At 37.8% G+C, this 14,335-nt stretch overlaps 2 protein-coding genes and 1 non-coding gene across 3 annotated transcripts; 2 read left to right on the top strand and 1 right to left on the bottom strand.

The window, feature by feature from the left end:
• The first annotated feature begins 4,366 nt into the window (after positions 1-4,366).
• On the top strand, positions 4,367-5,334 carry LOC101294382. Its single transcript, XM_004302859.1, has one exon. The coding sequence runs from the start codon at positions 4,676-4,678 to the stop codon at positions 5,153-5,155; it is 480 nt and encodes a 159-aa protein (XP_004302907.1). The 5' UTR covers positions 4,367-4,675; the 3' UTR covers positions 5,156-5,334.
• Positions 5,335-6,063: 729 nt separating this feature from the next.
• Positions 6,064-11,229, top strand: LOC101294092. The gene is made up of 12 exons (XM_004302858.1): positions 6,064-6,358; positions 6,452-6,611; positions 7,054-7,254; positions 7,330-7,394; positions 7,488-7,515; positions 7,604-7,695; positions 7,765-7,851; positions 7,968-8,018; positions 8,184-8,405; positions 10,518-10,611; positions 10,687-10,827; positions 10,945-11,229. The coding sequence occupies exons 1-12, from the start codon at positions 6,137-6,139 to the stop codon at positions 11,019-11,021; spliced, it is 1,440 nt and encodes a 479-aa protein (XP_004302906.1). The 5' UTR covers positions 6,064-6,136; the 3' UTR covers positions 11,022-11,229.
• Positions 11,230-12,435: 1,206 nt separating this feature from the next.
• Positions 12,436-14,335, bottom strand: LOC101293897. Its single transcript, XR_184895.1, has 3 exons — positions 14,070-14,335; positions 12,691-13,024; positions 12,436-12,585 (listed from the first exon to the last, which is right to left on the bottom strand). It is a non-coding gene; the product is annotated as an uncharacterized LOC101293897 (transcript).

The raw sequence follows: 14,335 nt of genomic DNA, 5'->3' as shown, positions 1-14,335 counted from the left end.
TATTTAAAGTTAGGCTTCTGCAGTTTCTACTTGTTTGAGTTTTCTTTTCAGTGAAAACAACTCCTTCTCTAGACTTTGGATTTCCTTCTTTAGGGCCATAGTGGTTGCTTCTGCAGATCCTACTCGCTTGAGTTTTTTTTCTTGATGACTGTAATTGGTCCTTCAAGCTTTGGATTTCCATCTTTAGAGCATCATTGTCTTCTGCAGATTCTAGTTCTCTCAGTCTTGTGCTTGATGACTGCAACTTTTTCTTCAAACTTTGGTTTTCATTCCTTAGAGATGAAGTTTCTTCAGATAGTGTGCTCATTGAGTCCAACTGGTTCTTCAAATTCAGATAGAGCCTCCTTAATTCTGAATTGCTTGCTTCAGTTGTAGTGACATGTTCTGTCTTGATCTTGAGTTCATACTCTTTATGTCTAAGACTGGAGCTGGCTGTTTGCAACTCGATATCTATATCTTGCTTTTCCTTCCATAGAGCAACAACTTTGGCTTCTGCAGCATTAGCTTCATTCCTCTTGGTCTGAAGTTCAGATTCCAGATGCTGCAGTCTCTTGCCCGATGACTGCAGCTGGTTGTTCAAAACTTGATTCCATTCAGATAGACGGTCATTCTCAAGGAGGCTCTCTTCAAATTGCTTCCTTAGAGTAATGTTATTGGCTTCTGCAACATTAACATCTTTCGTCCTAGTCTCGAGTTCATACTCCAGCTCTTTGACCCTTTGCAATGACTCGGATCGATTTTCTAAAATTTGGTTTCTCTCGAGTAAAACATCATATTCAAGAAGGAGCTCTTCGAGCTGTTTCTTTAGAGTAGTAGCATTGGCTTCTGCAACATTGATGTCTCTCGTCTTGGTTCCGAGTTCAGATTCTATTTGTTTGAGTCTGGTGCCTGATGACTCAAGTAAACGATCACGCTCAAGAACCAATTCTTCAAATTGCTTCCTCACTGAAATGGTCTTGGCTTCTGCAGATCTAATGTCTCTTGCCTTGGATTCAAGTTCAGATTCGAGGTTCCTGATTTTCTGGCTAAATTCTTTCATCTTAAATGCAATGGAGGAGTACAATCCTGCAAGTGCAACTCACATTGTGTTATTAAGCAGACAATCTGGAGAGACATATTTAGATAGGTTTTTTTTGTTTTTTTGTTTTTGTTTTGAAAGGACATAAATTTACATAGAAGTCCTAAGAAGTATATGAATGGAATTAGGGTTTAAATTAATAGAGAAGCCTTAGGGATGCATAGAAAAGATAGAGATTACCCAGCAGAAGGAAATCGATAACAACTGTCGCATAGTTCTGAGGCTTGAAGATGATCGTAGCGAACAAACAAAATGTCCACCGAGTAGAGCAGCCTTCCCACGGCCATGTTCTTCGAGAAGGTCTTGCTGTTCACTAGTATCACCAGAATCAAAATTGACGATAGGGTCAGAATAAACAGCACCAGATAGTTCATCATCATTGTGAAAGTAGAGATCAAGCTTTAAGCTTGGGAAAGCAGCTAGAGACGAAGTATGGTAACCCTATTAGGGTTTATTTTGGTATAGAATTTTTGTGTATATATACTGGTTTTCCAGATTTACTTGACGGATAAGTAGTCCGTATATACGTACGTGGAGTACAAATTTTAGGTCTACCTCGGAATCCATCATCTTACACATAATCATTACTACTTATCGACCAAGTAAACTCCGAACCCTCTCCCAACTCCCAAGAGGGTTCTATATGAATAAGCAATGCTGCTGCTGGTGGGAAGAAGATCCACTCAGATTCTGTGCTTATGAATAAGCAGATAGAGCAGAATGCCCCTCTGTTGTACATAGAACAATGCTGTGCAGATTGGCTTCCTAAATAAGTTGAAGTAAAAGCTCACAGAAACAGAAGAGTAATCAGAAGTACGTCACTTGAAAGTTGAAACTTAAGGCATCTTTTTACTTCATTATTTTGGCAGATTGTGCACTATTGTAATACAAAATCAAATAGTAAAATGTCATAACTATGAGTAGGACTACAATTTTGATAATGAAGAAGAGGAAGAAAACAAATGGAGTACACTCAGAGTAGGTATCCCTAGCTAGCATTTAACCTATAAATTAGCAACCCTGGCCTTCAAAATAACGTGCACCCAGCTAGCTATCTGGCTCATTCATCTATTGCCAATAATTTAAAGCCCCCTCCATACAGGCATTTGTAAGATCTGCATCATATAGTTTTGCACTTCTCAAGTTGGCCTTGCGGAATATACAATTTTTCAAACGTGCTCTTCGAAGATTCGCATAATTCAAGTCAGTGCCAGCAAATGATACTCCAAGCAAGTTCGCCTCAGTGAAATCACAATATGTACAAGTAGCCGAACTAAAGTTGGCATCCACAGCACACACGCGATTTAAACAAGCCCATTCAAGATTAGCCTTTGTAAAATCAGCTCGTGAAAGATCAGTAGTGGTGACACCATCAAAACGAGCATTCTTTAGATTTGCACCTGTAAAACTAGCTCCATCAAGTTTGGCCCCAGAAAATACGCTTCCTTGAGAAACTGAATCACTAAAGATGGCACCCCGAGCATCAGCAGTTTTAAACGAAGAACCTTCAACGTTTGCCTTCGTAAAATCAGCTCGTGAGAGAGTGGCACAATCAAAATTAGCTGATCCATTAAGATTTGCACCTGTAAAATTAGCTCCAGCAAGTTTGGCCCCAGAAAATAATACGCTTCCTTCCGAAACTGAATCACGAAAGATGACACCTCGAGCATCAGCATTTTTAAACGAAGAACCTTCAACGTTTGCCTTTGTAAAATCAGCTTGTGAGAGAGTAGCACCATCAAAATTAGCTCCCCTCACATTTGCACCTAGGAATGACACATTGGTTAGACATGCATGACTGAAGTTTATACCTTCTAACTCCAGGTTTGACAGATCAAGGCCAGAAAGATTTACACCTCGAAACGTTTTCTGATTTGATTGTATACATCTTATGACATCAACACGTGTTAACTCAGCAGCACTTGTGTTCATTGAGTTTATTCTATCTATCAAACCAAGTAATTGATAGTACTCTGCCTCTTTCAGGAGATGGTACTGTGCACGAGCGTCTAAAGGAGGAACATCACCATCTCGTAACCAATTCAGAACATATCCAAAATAATCACCATCTCTGTCAATCAAAACATACCCCTTTTCATCTTTCTTTAAAGTATGACGACCACTAAACATTGCAGAAAGCATGGATTCAGGCTCGCGTTCAGTGAGAGTACCAATCGTAGTGCCACATTTTTTTCCTCCCACATTCAGGTTAACCCAAGACGAAGATCAGTCTCTTCAATTGTTGCCATTCTCAATTCCACAATTTGATAGAAACGGCAAAGCGTCAATAGTCTGGACGGATGAATATTTGCTATAACCTAATGAGTAGGGATAATCTTTGATGTTGTTTGAATTTGATTTGAAAACTATTCTCAATACCAAAGATCACGGGTGCTTATATAGGCATCTAATTCCTAATCTTAATAGAACTAGGTGTTAGATATCCTGAAGAACTAGACATTATATTAAGAAGAATGTAGAAATAATATGCATCTAATTCCTAATCTTAATAGAACTAGGTGTTAGATATCTTGAAGAACTAGACATTGTATTAAGAAGAATGTAAACATAATATGACTGGTATTTGAACTCAAGCATTGAAGAAATAATCATATTGGTCAAACTCAATAATCTGTTAGAATTTGAAACTCATTTAATACAGTTATATGGTATATATCTGATTTGAGTTTTGTAAAAACAGTTAGAAGGACATGACAATTTCTTGATGGAAGAAACTGCCATGGATAACTGAACAATATAAATGTCAGATTTGGTTCCTGCTGATACACGTGAGTTCCTCATCAAAAGTCTCATTAACTTAGAGAATCATAAATGTGAAATCAGGAGAAGATCACAACAGACAACTCAATCAGGAGGATATATAAGAAGATGATCATATTGACGACTACAGTTCTTGCAACAAAGTTTTCAAGGATCAAGTGTGTCAACAAGCAGATAAAGTACTTCAACAGAAGAACATACGGTGCAAGACAAATGATCACAATGGATCACTCAGGTTATACATGTAAGTTTTCATTCAATTTCAGATTCTGTAAATTCCAGTAAAGATAGATACAGATGTCGTTATCCTGATAACACAGATTGTTTAAGTTCATGTATTCATTATGAGATAGATTTCATTAAGTATCGAATTCAAATCTCACACTAGAAAGGTAAAATACTTATATTTCTTGCAGAGTACCACGAGGAAATCTATAATAACTGAGATTAGCTAGGAATAAAATCCTAGAGACTAGGAGAATATCGAACTTGTGTTAGTGCTACCTGAATTACGCTAATCTGTTTCTGAAGTCTCCCCGAATTTTACTTTGACTAGATCTCCGAATTTATCTACCTTGGTCAAGGCAGACGAGAGAAGTAACTATTTGACACGTAGTGAACACTAGTGAGGAGTAGCTGTTTGACACGTAAGCCATTTCCTGGACAGACGCCACGTCTCTGGCTGACAAACGAAGGGTTAAAAACGGAAATGACCATCTGATTCATTTACCTCTTCGAACAATTTGCCGAGTTTTATGTGATTTCATTTCTAACAAAACCAAAATCAAAACCAAAGCTCTCGTCTCAGATCCAACAATGGAGGCCACCGACGAACAACCCGGACTGCTCCACCGCATCCACCCTCCCCGCCTCGAAGATGCCGGTCTCGAGGACTGCGCCCTCCCGCCGGACTCCATCAAAGAAGCCTTCCTCAAAGCCGCCACCGCCGTCAAGTCACGCGCCACCTCCATCTTCACCTCCGACGACGACGAAGACGACTGCGTCGACGATCCCTGGGAAGCGCGGCCCGACGCGGTGGTCGGGGCCGAGACGGATGCGAATCCGGGAGGTTGCGGCGGAGAGAAGGGCGGAGCTGTGGAGGTCGGCGGAGACGAAGTGGTGGTGGGCGGCGAGGAGGAGATGAGGGATAAGGTGATTGTGGGAGGCGAAGATGTGAGAGAGGTCGGTGGAGATAAGGCTTGTGTGGATGGGTTGGTTGGGTTAGAGATCGGAGACAAGAATAAGAAGAAGAAGGATAATGATGAGGGTCCTATTTTGGTTGGGGGTTATGCTTAAACCCCAAACCCCTCTCTAACTAGATTTTTAATTTACTGGGTTTTTGATTAGCTTTGTTGTAATGTGTAAACCTTGTATGGCTGTTGTTGTTGCTTCTTCTGGAATGATGTATGTATATATTTTGTATATCTGGGTTTATAGTTTGCATATTGAATATAGCTAAGAGCAGATTGATTGTGATGCAAGATCGGTTAGATTTCTTGACGTAATGAAATTCTGATTCAATTGATTGCGAATGTGATTTTTGAAGATCCATGCTTTGTGTTTGGTGGAGTATGAATTGTGCATGTGATGGAATTTGGATAAGGGGAAATGAGGACAGTGATCTCCTCCCATTGTTGTCCATGGCGTTTGATTTCACTATCAAGAATTCAAGATTGCAACTGTCCTCTTTTTTCTTGTTCAATTCGATGTGTCCATGAAATGTTGAATCAAATATATGAATGCCCATTAGTGTATCACCATTTGTTTCTGATGTTGACAATGCAATGGGGAAGATTTACTTTGAAGTTTTGCTGATAATGCGAATTAAACAATGGGGTATGGAGAATTAAGAACCATAGCCCCATACACATTGTACTAGAATACGATTTTCTTGTCAGAATTTCCAATCTTCACGGCTCCCGATGGAGAAAAAGAGGAAAATGGAGTATCATTGTCATTTTTTATAAACTACTTGGCAGGAGTTGTAGGTAAAACCCATAGATAACAGAGGTGGGGGACTGGTAAAAAGATTGAACGACAGGTAGGGGAGCAAAGGAGAGACTATAAGAGAGACACAACAGGACCTTGGTTTCTGGGTTTCTTGTAAGAAGAAATTTCTTGGTACTTTCATTTCTGACATTCTGGGTGTTTATCCTCTGGCATTCATTAACTAACTTACATGACAATATACACACAACACACGAAGACACAGAAGCTAAGCTCTGCTTCGTAGGAACTGGGTTTTGCCTAGGAGGTCTTCTTCTTTCTAGAAATCAGATGGCTGAAGTTGGATTACCATGGTGTGGGTTGAGGTGGAGTATGGGAGTGGTTGTGGCTGGTTTTCTTGTTGTGGCTCTAGTCATTGGTTCAGTACAAGACACAATCCAACAAGATGCTTCAACTTATAGTGGGGCTGAAAAGTTCCAATCTGGTTATTTGAACAGAGTGTTAAGCTTTGTATGGCGACCGGGTCAATTGGGTTATGTGGCTGTTTGGCCTGTAAGTTTAATTTTCGTTGCGTTCTTGGTTGGTTATTCTTGTTTCATAATGATTTTGAAATGCTGTTCTCATATTGTACTGTTGGATATGCAGGAAATGGAATTTGGGTGGAGAATTGTGGTTGGAACAATAATTGGATTCATTGGAGCTGCGTTTGGGACTGTGGGAGGAGTGGGTGGGGGTGGCATTTTTGTTCCTATGCTCACTTTGATTATCGGGTTTGATGATAAATCATCAACAGCATTATCGAAGTGTAAGTTCATTCTCAATTGTTCTTTAACAGCTTTTTCAATTTTGACCTGCAACAGAGGCGTGTAATCTGCTCAAATTTATAACTTGATCAGGCACCTAGAAACGTTAAATATTGAATGTTGATGAAATATTGAAATGAAACCTATTGGTGCAGCCTCAACTACTGTTTATAGGAATGAGATTTTGTGCATTAGTGGTGTTTGAATGTTTGTTTGAGTGGAGGCAATAACTAATTTGTGCTTCAGAGCCTCGACCACAATTGGTCTTTTTGTTGCTTCCACAGTTCCACCAATGATGTTTATGTCTACCTGTGAAATTGGGTTTCTAACTTCTGAGTCTAAGTTAGGTTCTCTGTTGCATTCACATATTGATGTGTAATTTACCCCTTGCACTTTTCAAATGTACCTGAATGCAATTTGGTGTGGTTCTGTCTGTTTGCATAGGTATGATCACGGGTGGAGCAGCTGCAACTGTTTTTTACAACTTAAGATTGAGGCATCCCACTCTTGACTTGCCCATCATCGACTATGACCTGGCACTTCTTGTCCAACCGATGCTTATGCTTGGGATTAGCATTGGAGTTTCTTTCAATGTAATATTTGCTGACTGGATGATCACAGTGTTGCTAATCGTTATTTTCTTAGGTAAGGTTCAAATTATATAAAACATTTCTCCTCTCAGTTGGACCACTTCTTTGAATCAATAATGATGACCTGCAGGCACATCAACGAAGGCGTTCTTCAAGGGAGTTGAGTCTTGGAAAAGAGAAACTATACTGAAGAAGGTCATCTTAAACTCTACTCATTAGGTTGACTGTGTATGAGGATTAACTTGATCCATCCCTGACATTTTTGGCTCACAACTTTTGAATTTTCAGGAAGTTGCCAGACGAATGCAGTTAAATGGTGAGTAGATATATCATTCTCACTTTTGTAGTGATGGTCTTTCGTCATTCACCGCTCGAGGCTAATGAAGAATTATTTTTTTATTAAGGTAGTGGTAGTGAAGAAGTTGAATACAGACCTTTACCTGGCACTCCGATCAACAGTAGTCTATCAGGAAGAAACGAGTCTAAAAGAAAAGAGGTATCGTGTTGCACCCTAACTACAATTTGACATATAGTTGTAGAGACCGACTTTCTGTATCTTTCTCAGGTTCCTATTATTGAGAATATATACTGGAAGGAACTTGGACTTCTGGTTGCTGTTTGGATCTTGATACTGGCGTTGCAGATTGCTAAGGTTCTTAATTTTCATAGCGGTTGTGTTTCTTTTACAAACGTATGCATCAAGGCATAGTATTAATGTATACCTATGCATTAATTCTCATTGATGGAATCTTGTTTGTTTGGCACCAGTATTATACCACAACTTGTTCGGTAGCATATTGGGTATTGAACCTCATGCAGGTACCTTCCATGTCCTACATAATCAGAAAATATGACTTTTATTTCCATACTTTTAAGTGTGATAAAATCTTCCTTTTGATCTTCGATTCCTGAATAGGAGTTCAAAACATCATTTCACTTACTTTTTTTCTTTCATAAAAAGATTTATTAAAAAAACATTCTTAGATCCCAGTGGCTTTTGGAGCAAGTTCATATGAGGCTGTTAGACTGTACTACGGACAAAGAGTGATCTCATCCCAGGATGTATCAAGCATGGATTGGAAAGTGCACCATCTTGTTCTTTATTGTGGCTGTGGCATAATAGCTGGTATAGTTGGTGGTTTGCTTGGACTTGGTGGAGGCTTTATCTTGGGTCCTCTTTTTCTGGAGCTGGGAATCCCACCTCAGGTAATTACTCTACTTCGTTTTGATATTAATAAGTGGAATTGTTGCTGACGAATATAATGTGATATAGTTGAGGTTGTATTTCTTAAATATCTTCATGTAATTCTAGCATTCAGTTGTCCCATTAAGAATCAGACCATTTTTCTCTTAATTTCTTATACAGCTCAAAAGGTATAGTAATGTGGATGGCTGAAGCCCAGAAAACTAAAACTAAAACTTGTCTGCATGTTGAGATCATCATTCAAATGGCTCATGAATCAATTTAATGTGTTCCCATGGTGGGCTAAACAATCATCTGCATAATTTTATTTTTATTTATTATTATTTTTATTTATTTTTTTGGAGAATGATCATCTGCATAATTGATCTGCTGATAGTGAATAATTTTGCAACCCACCCATTCTAGGATCTTACAACTAGAATCATCCAATGATCAATCCCAATCATCAATTAACCAAACATACGGCTAGAGCAGATTAACCTCCGTGGTTGATTTCCTGAGCAGTGTTGAGCCCATAATATAAATCCTGTAGTTCAGCATACTAAGAAATTCACCAGTCCCAATGTCAACCAATCACCCTTGCAATCTCAAACCAGACCTCCTGTATCTGTGCCACCCTCAGAATTAAGTCTGGACCATCAACTTTCAGTTTAAAACCCGTCTGGAGGATGGGATAGACTGATAGAGCTTTAACTCTAGAGGGGCATATGGTTTAGGGTCAGCAGGTATACAACCAATCCTATGCCCAACTTCAGTATTAACATTATTATAGATTGAATACATCCACTGAAATCAAGATATAATCTTTAAATATCTCATTATGATTAGTTGATCCAGAAGATATAAACTGTGATCTCATAGCGGAATCAGGTCCCAACCAATTATCAAACACAAATGTTGATACTTAACATTTGTACTGGAACCTTGCTGAATAATTACCGGACATAAAACCCTTCCCAAGTACTGGAACCAGAACAAGACTAATCACTACCCCTGAACTTTTTCCTGAGCATTTCAATCCATAATTGATTATCACCAATAACTATTATCTTGAAAGACTTTGCAAGGATGGCTATGGTCATGGTTATTAAGATCTTCATTACCTACCAATATACCTACAGAAATCAGTTTACAAGTCAGAATGCAGACTTCATCCCATGGTACTATAGGTGAGGATTCCTGTTGATACAACCTAAAGCAATACAGATGTACCTGTATCGATAGGAAGCATATATGTCTGTTCCGTAGCAGTATCAATAGGAACAGAAGATGATGTACAAAAGGAAGCATATGAAGTACATCATCATTATTAGAAGCTTGCATATGTACGACTCTCCGTAAACATAGTAATAATTTGCTATTAACTCATCAAGATTAGAACGGCCTGGAGAAACAGAAGATGAACTCAGAAGCTAATAAGGTCCCAACCAACTCTTGAACTTAATGTTGATAGTACTCTTTGACTCTTTGTTGCTCACACACCATCTGAAACCTTGCTGAAGAACTTCATCACCATTCGAAATACGTTTATATACTGGAAGAACAGGATACCATTATATTCTCAAAGTAACTATTGCCTTTGAGATAATTATTCATGAAACTTTCAGCCCATAAGCTCTAATTATTGGATAACTGTGTTCATAGCTTAAGATATTTGAAGTTGAAGACCACTAGTATGCTTTGGAATGCTGACTTTATCCAATTCCCTGGTGGAGGCCAGTTCACATGAGATTAAATCTCCGCAATGGAATTCCCTACTGATAGGATCTAGAGGACTACATGTACCAATAGGTAGTATAATTGTCAGCATAGTATGTAGAGATAAAATGAGTACAAGCATGAATAACAATGAAACTCTTCCAGCCATCGAGAGCAGCTGACTTTTCAAAGTTGAGAAGCTTTGCTTGAACTATATCATTGGTCCCATCATTTATAGCTTTTGCGATTCTCCTTTGAATCCACGTTACTCTGTACATTTTCACTTTCACTTTTTGTTACCACTAGGAAAGATGATGTTTTGGTCAGCGATTTCATCTTTTAGTATTACTTTTTGTACTTAAAATTACATCCAACACAGGGACCGTTTCATCGTGTGAATGATTTGTTATGTGCAGGTGTCGAGTGCCACTGCTACATTTGCCATGACATTTTCTGCGTCAATGTCAGTTGTTGAATACTACCTTCTCAAACGTTTTCCAGTTCCCTATGGTAATTAGCTTTCTCAGCCATTCTGATTTATGTTGAAAGAATGCTAAATTCTAAGAGTTGCTTCGTGTTGTGCAGCTCTCTACTTCACTGCTGTGGCCAGCTTTGCAGCCCTTGTAGGACAACATGTTGTGAGAAAGGTTATTAATATTTTAGGGAGGGCGTCTATAATTATCTTTATTCTGGCCGCAACAATCTTTGTGAGTGCAATATCACTAGGTATGGACAATCAAGTAAACAACACTTCTATGAACTCTGGCCATGATATGGATTTTCGTTTTTTCTTTTTTCCAATTTTTTCTCCTGATGATTGAAGGATGCTTTGTTTTGACACAGGTGGAGTTGGCATAGCAGATACGATTCAAAAGATTGAGAACAACGAGTATATGGGATTTGAAAACATATGCACTTAACAGCTTGCATTTTTTTTATTTTCTCAGAATAGTAGAACTTCGAGTATAGTAGGGAGTGAGTGAAAACTGTTTGGACCAACTAAGCTGGTTCTACAGCTAATCCATTGTTCTTCAAGTTGTTGGGTCACGTTTTTCCTTGTCTATTTCTCGGGTAAGATAATGTGAAGGAAAATGAGAAAGAACATAGCTAAATGGATTTTAATTCGAAAGGTAAAACTGTTTCAAATTTTTATAATTTCAGTTTCACTCTTGTCCACTTTCCTCATTCTTTACTTGAAAAGCAATAAGGGTGATGGTGGTGTACTGCTGTTCCCTATGGCTGATGAACTTGGTGGTGTTCCTACCAAGCGCAATGTTGATCCTTCATACCGTTGGTCTTTTGTTTTTCTTGGCGAGTGTTATATAACATGGTGAATGACTAGGGATGGCAATGGGTAGGGTAGGGTATGAGAATCAAAATACCATACTTATACCTTTTTACATTTCTCATTTCTCATCCCTGTACCTGTTCTCGTACCCGTAATTAGATAATTAAGATTCTCCGTACCCGTTAAAAATTATGTATTAGATTAATTTTTTTTTAAATACGAAATACAATTATATAAAAGTATGAAATTAAAATCAAATACTAAAATAAATAAGTTTCACGTTTCAATTCAATAAAAATAAATACAAGTCTCGGTTAAAACATAACAATACTGGTAAATTTCATTAAGAGAATAAAAATATATAATAAAAAGGAAAGTCCATTAAGAGAATCACAAATTTTTTACATAAATATTTATTTATAAATTATATATATAATAATAAATTATATAATTATATATAATAATATTTTCATCTTTAATGGATGGGGATGGGGACGAATATCAAAATATCATACCCGCCCCGTATCCGATTTAAGAATCCGAATACTGGGAATCCCCATCCCCGTTACCCGTTTATACCCGTATATCTTCCCCGTTAGGGTCGATACCCGTGGGTACCCTACCCGCTGGGGATTATTGCCATCCCTATGAATGACCAGTTGACCACAGACAGAGAAGAAGTATCATGATTCCACCGTAGAAGCAGTAATCTCATATATGAAGAAATCTAAACACACTAAAGATGTGGAAGATTTTCTTCTATTTCTTGATCATTAAAATATCTTTACAAGCTTCATATAGCTACATTTTTTTTTATCAAACTCATACAAAATAACTCATTACTCCATACAAAAATTGCTACATTATTCATATTCTACATTTCTGGCAAACCCTTTTCTCTAGTATTACCGGTCAGTTACTTCAAGCTGATAGAATAACTCACCCACACACACAATTTCAAAGTTCGAAACCCTAAGAGAAAATTGATTACTGCAATCTCACTACAATCAGCAAACTACCTAGAAAGAAAAAAAAAAAAAAAAACTCTAAATAAACCCATAAATTTCACACTACAAGCAATCAACCAATCAAAGAAAATGAGAGCATAGAAAGCCTAACCGTCGAACATGGAGATCAGATACGTTTCGAGAGAGAGCAGCTTGGTCGCAAGCGCTTTCCGATCGGTCAAACATGCTCTGAACAAAACCAAATACAATTTCATCTCGTCATTCTATCCCTCCATATATAACCTTAAATTTTTACAAACGTAAATTTTTACAAACTTGAATTTTTACTCTGACCGTGTGTGGTTGAGAAAATGAGTTTTAGCCTTTTTCATCTTTCTTTTCATTTGTCATTTACTCTCTCCTCCTTGGTCCCTCTTATTCCATCTCTTCATCTCTTCTGCCTCTCTCTGCATTACTTTGTGGTGTGCGCAGCATGTCGACGTTTTGATAAGTTGGTAAGGGAACATGCCGTTGGGCTTTTGATCTCCCCCTTAAATACTTCTTCTGCCTCTCTCTCTCCCCTTAAACCATAAACCTTCCAAACCAACATCATACATCATGTCAGACAACAAATCTTTGGAAAGGCCAGCCACCAAGGGAGTTCTATGACGTAGAGAAGTATGGAACACTGAAGTAGAATACATGGGAAAAATCAAACGAAAAATTAGAGGTATTTCAAAGCCAAATTTCATTTCAGTTCTCATTAGCATAATTTCCCTTTCACATATTAATTAATTTTTCACTCCATGAACAGTTGACATTAAGATATGATATTATTCTCCATCCGAAAATTATGATTCATTCGGTCATTCCGAGACATTCCGAGACAACAATGTCTCAACGACAGTGCAACTACTATACATGTATAATACACTTGCAACTAGCTTTTGAAGCCTTGATTCACAATATGCATTACATTAGGCATGACAGATTGCATTGAATAATAGAGGTAGCACCCGCACATTTTAAAGGCTTCAAAATCATCACTGCCGCAAAAGAAAATGTAGAGTGTGCGCGAGTGAGGTGATTTTATCTATTGTTACAGTTTGTTTCATTCAATCATTCTTACACTTTACATTGAAATTACTTTTAAAGAAAATTCTTTTAACATTAGATTCAATGTTAAGTTCCAGTATGAGATGAAGAATGTGTGTTTAAAGTGTTATAATAATAATAAAATATATATATATGTTTGTTTTTTTTTCTTTTCTAGTTCTTTTTGTGTTTCTTTTAGGTTCACCAATGATGAAACTTGAGCTTTGTTTAGATGTGGGCTAGAAAGCATGTTCAGGTCTTATGAGCTTTATTTTTGTCAAAATAAATCAATGTGAATCAAGTTATCACATATTTGATTTAATTTATCTCATATTTGTCATTTCAATCTATTGAGCTAGAGATGCATAGCAAGACTTTTGGGAGCTATTACATGTCATTGGCTAGACGGTAATCTATCCCCCCATTTCAATTCATTTCCCAACAGAATAATAAAATGAATTGAAGTGATAAGAGATATGTGTAACGACCCGACCCCGGAATAATCGAAAAAGAAATTCAAATTTCAATTGGGGATATAATAAGAAATCATAAATTGACAACAAGTTATTGTTGTATTTCAGAACAGAAATTTGTATGAAGAATGCAAAATAGTTTCATTCCAATTGACTGAAAGTTACCTTCGGCAACCGTATGAAGCAGAGAATCGATTAGATATACAACCCTCTATTCTCCCTCCTCTACCTCCAAATGAAAGAACCATATCAGATAAACAATGACGATGACAAAATGAAGGACGATGCCGGTACAACGTCTTCAAGCAGCTCGAGGATTAAGTTACGGGTTCTCTTCCTAGGTTGAGGTCGCTCGGCTCTTCTCCAAGAACGAAAGCCAGAGATATGAGGGCGACGCCGAGAGGAAGCCACGGATACCAATCCAACATTGA

The sequence above is a fragment of the Fragaria vesca genome, linkage group LG6 (assembly GCF_000184155.1).
Source record: "Fragaria vesca subsp. vesca linkage group LG6, FraVesHawaii_1.0, whole genome shotgun sequence".
NCBI lineage: Eukaryota > Viridiplantae > Streptophyta > Magnoliopsida > Rosales > Rosaceae > Fragaria > Fragaria vesca.
This window is presented reverse-complemented; position numbering and strand designations above follow the sequence as displayed.

Bases quoted from the DNA above. Each gene is read 5' to 3' on its own strand.
- LOC101294092 (XM_004302858.1), top strand. From the start codon at position 6,137: ATGGCTGAAGTTGGATTACCATGGTGTGGGTTGAGGTGGAGTATGGGA. The intron at 7,255-7,329 runs GTAAGGTTCAAA...GATGACCTGCAG, and splicing joins GCTAATCGTTATTTTCTTAG to GCACATCAACGAAGGCGTTC. The intron at 10,612-10,686 runs GTAATTAGCTTT...CGTGTTGTGCAG, and splicing joins ACGTTTTCCAGTTCCCTATG to CTCTCTACTTCACTGCTGTG.
- LOC101294382 (XM_004302859.1), top strand. From the start codon at position 4,676: ATGGAGGCCACCGACGAACAACCCGGACTGCTCCACCGCATCCACCCT.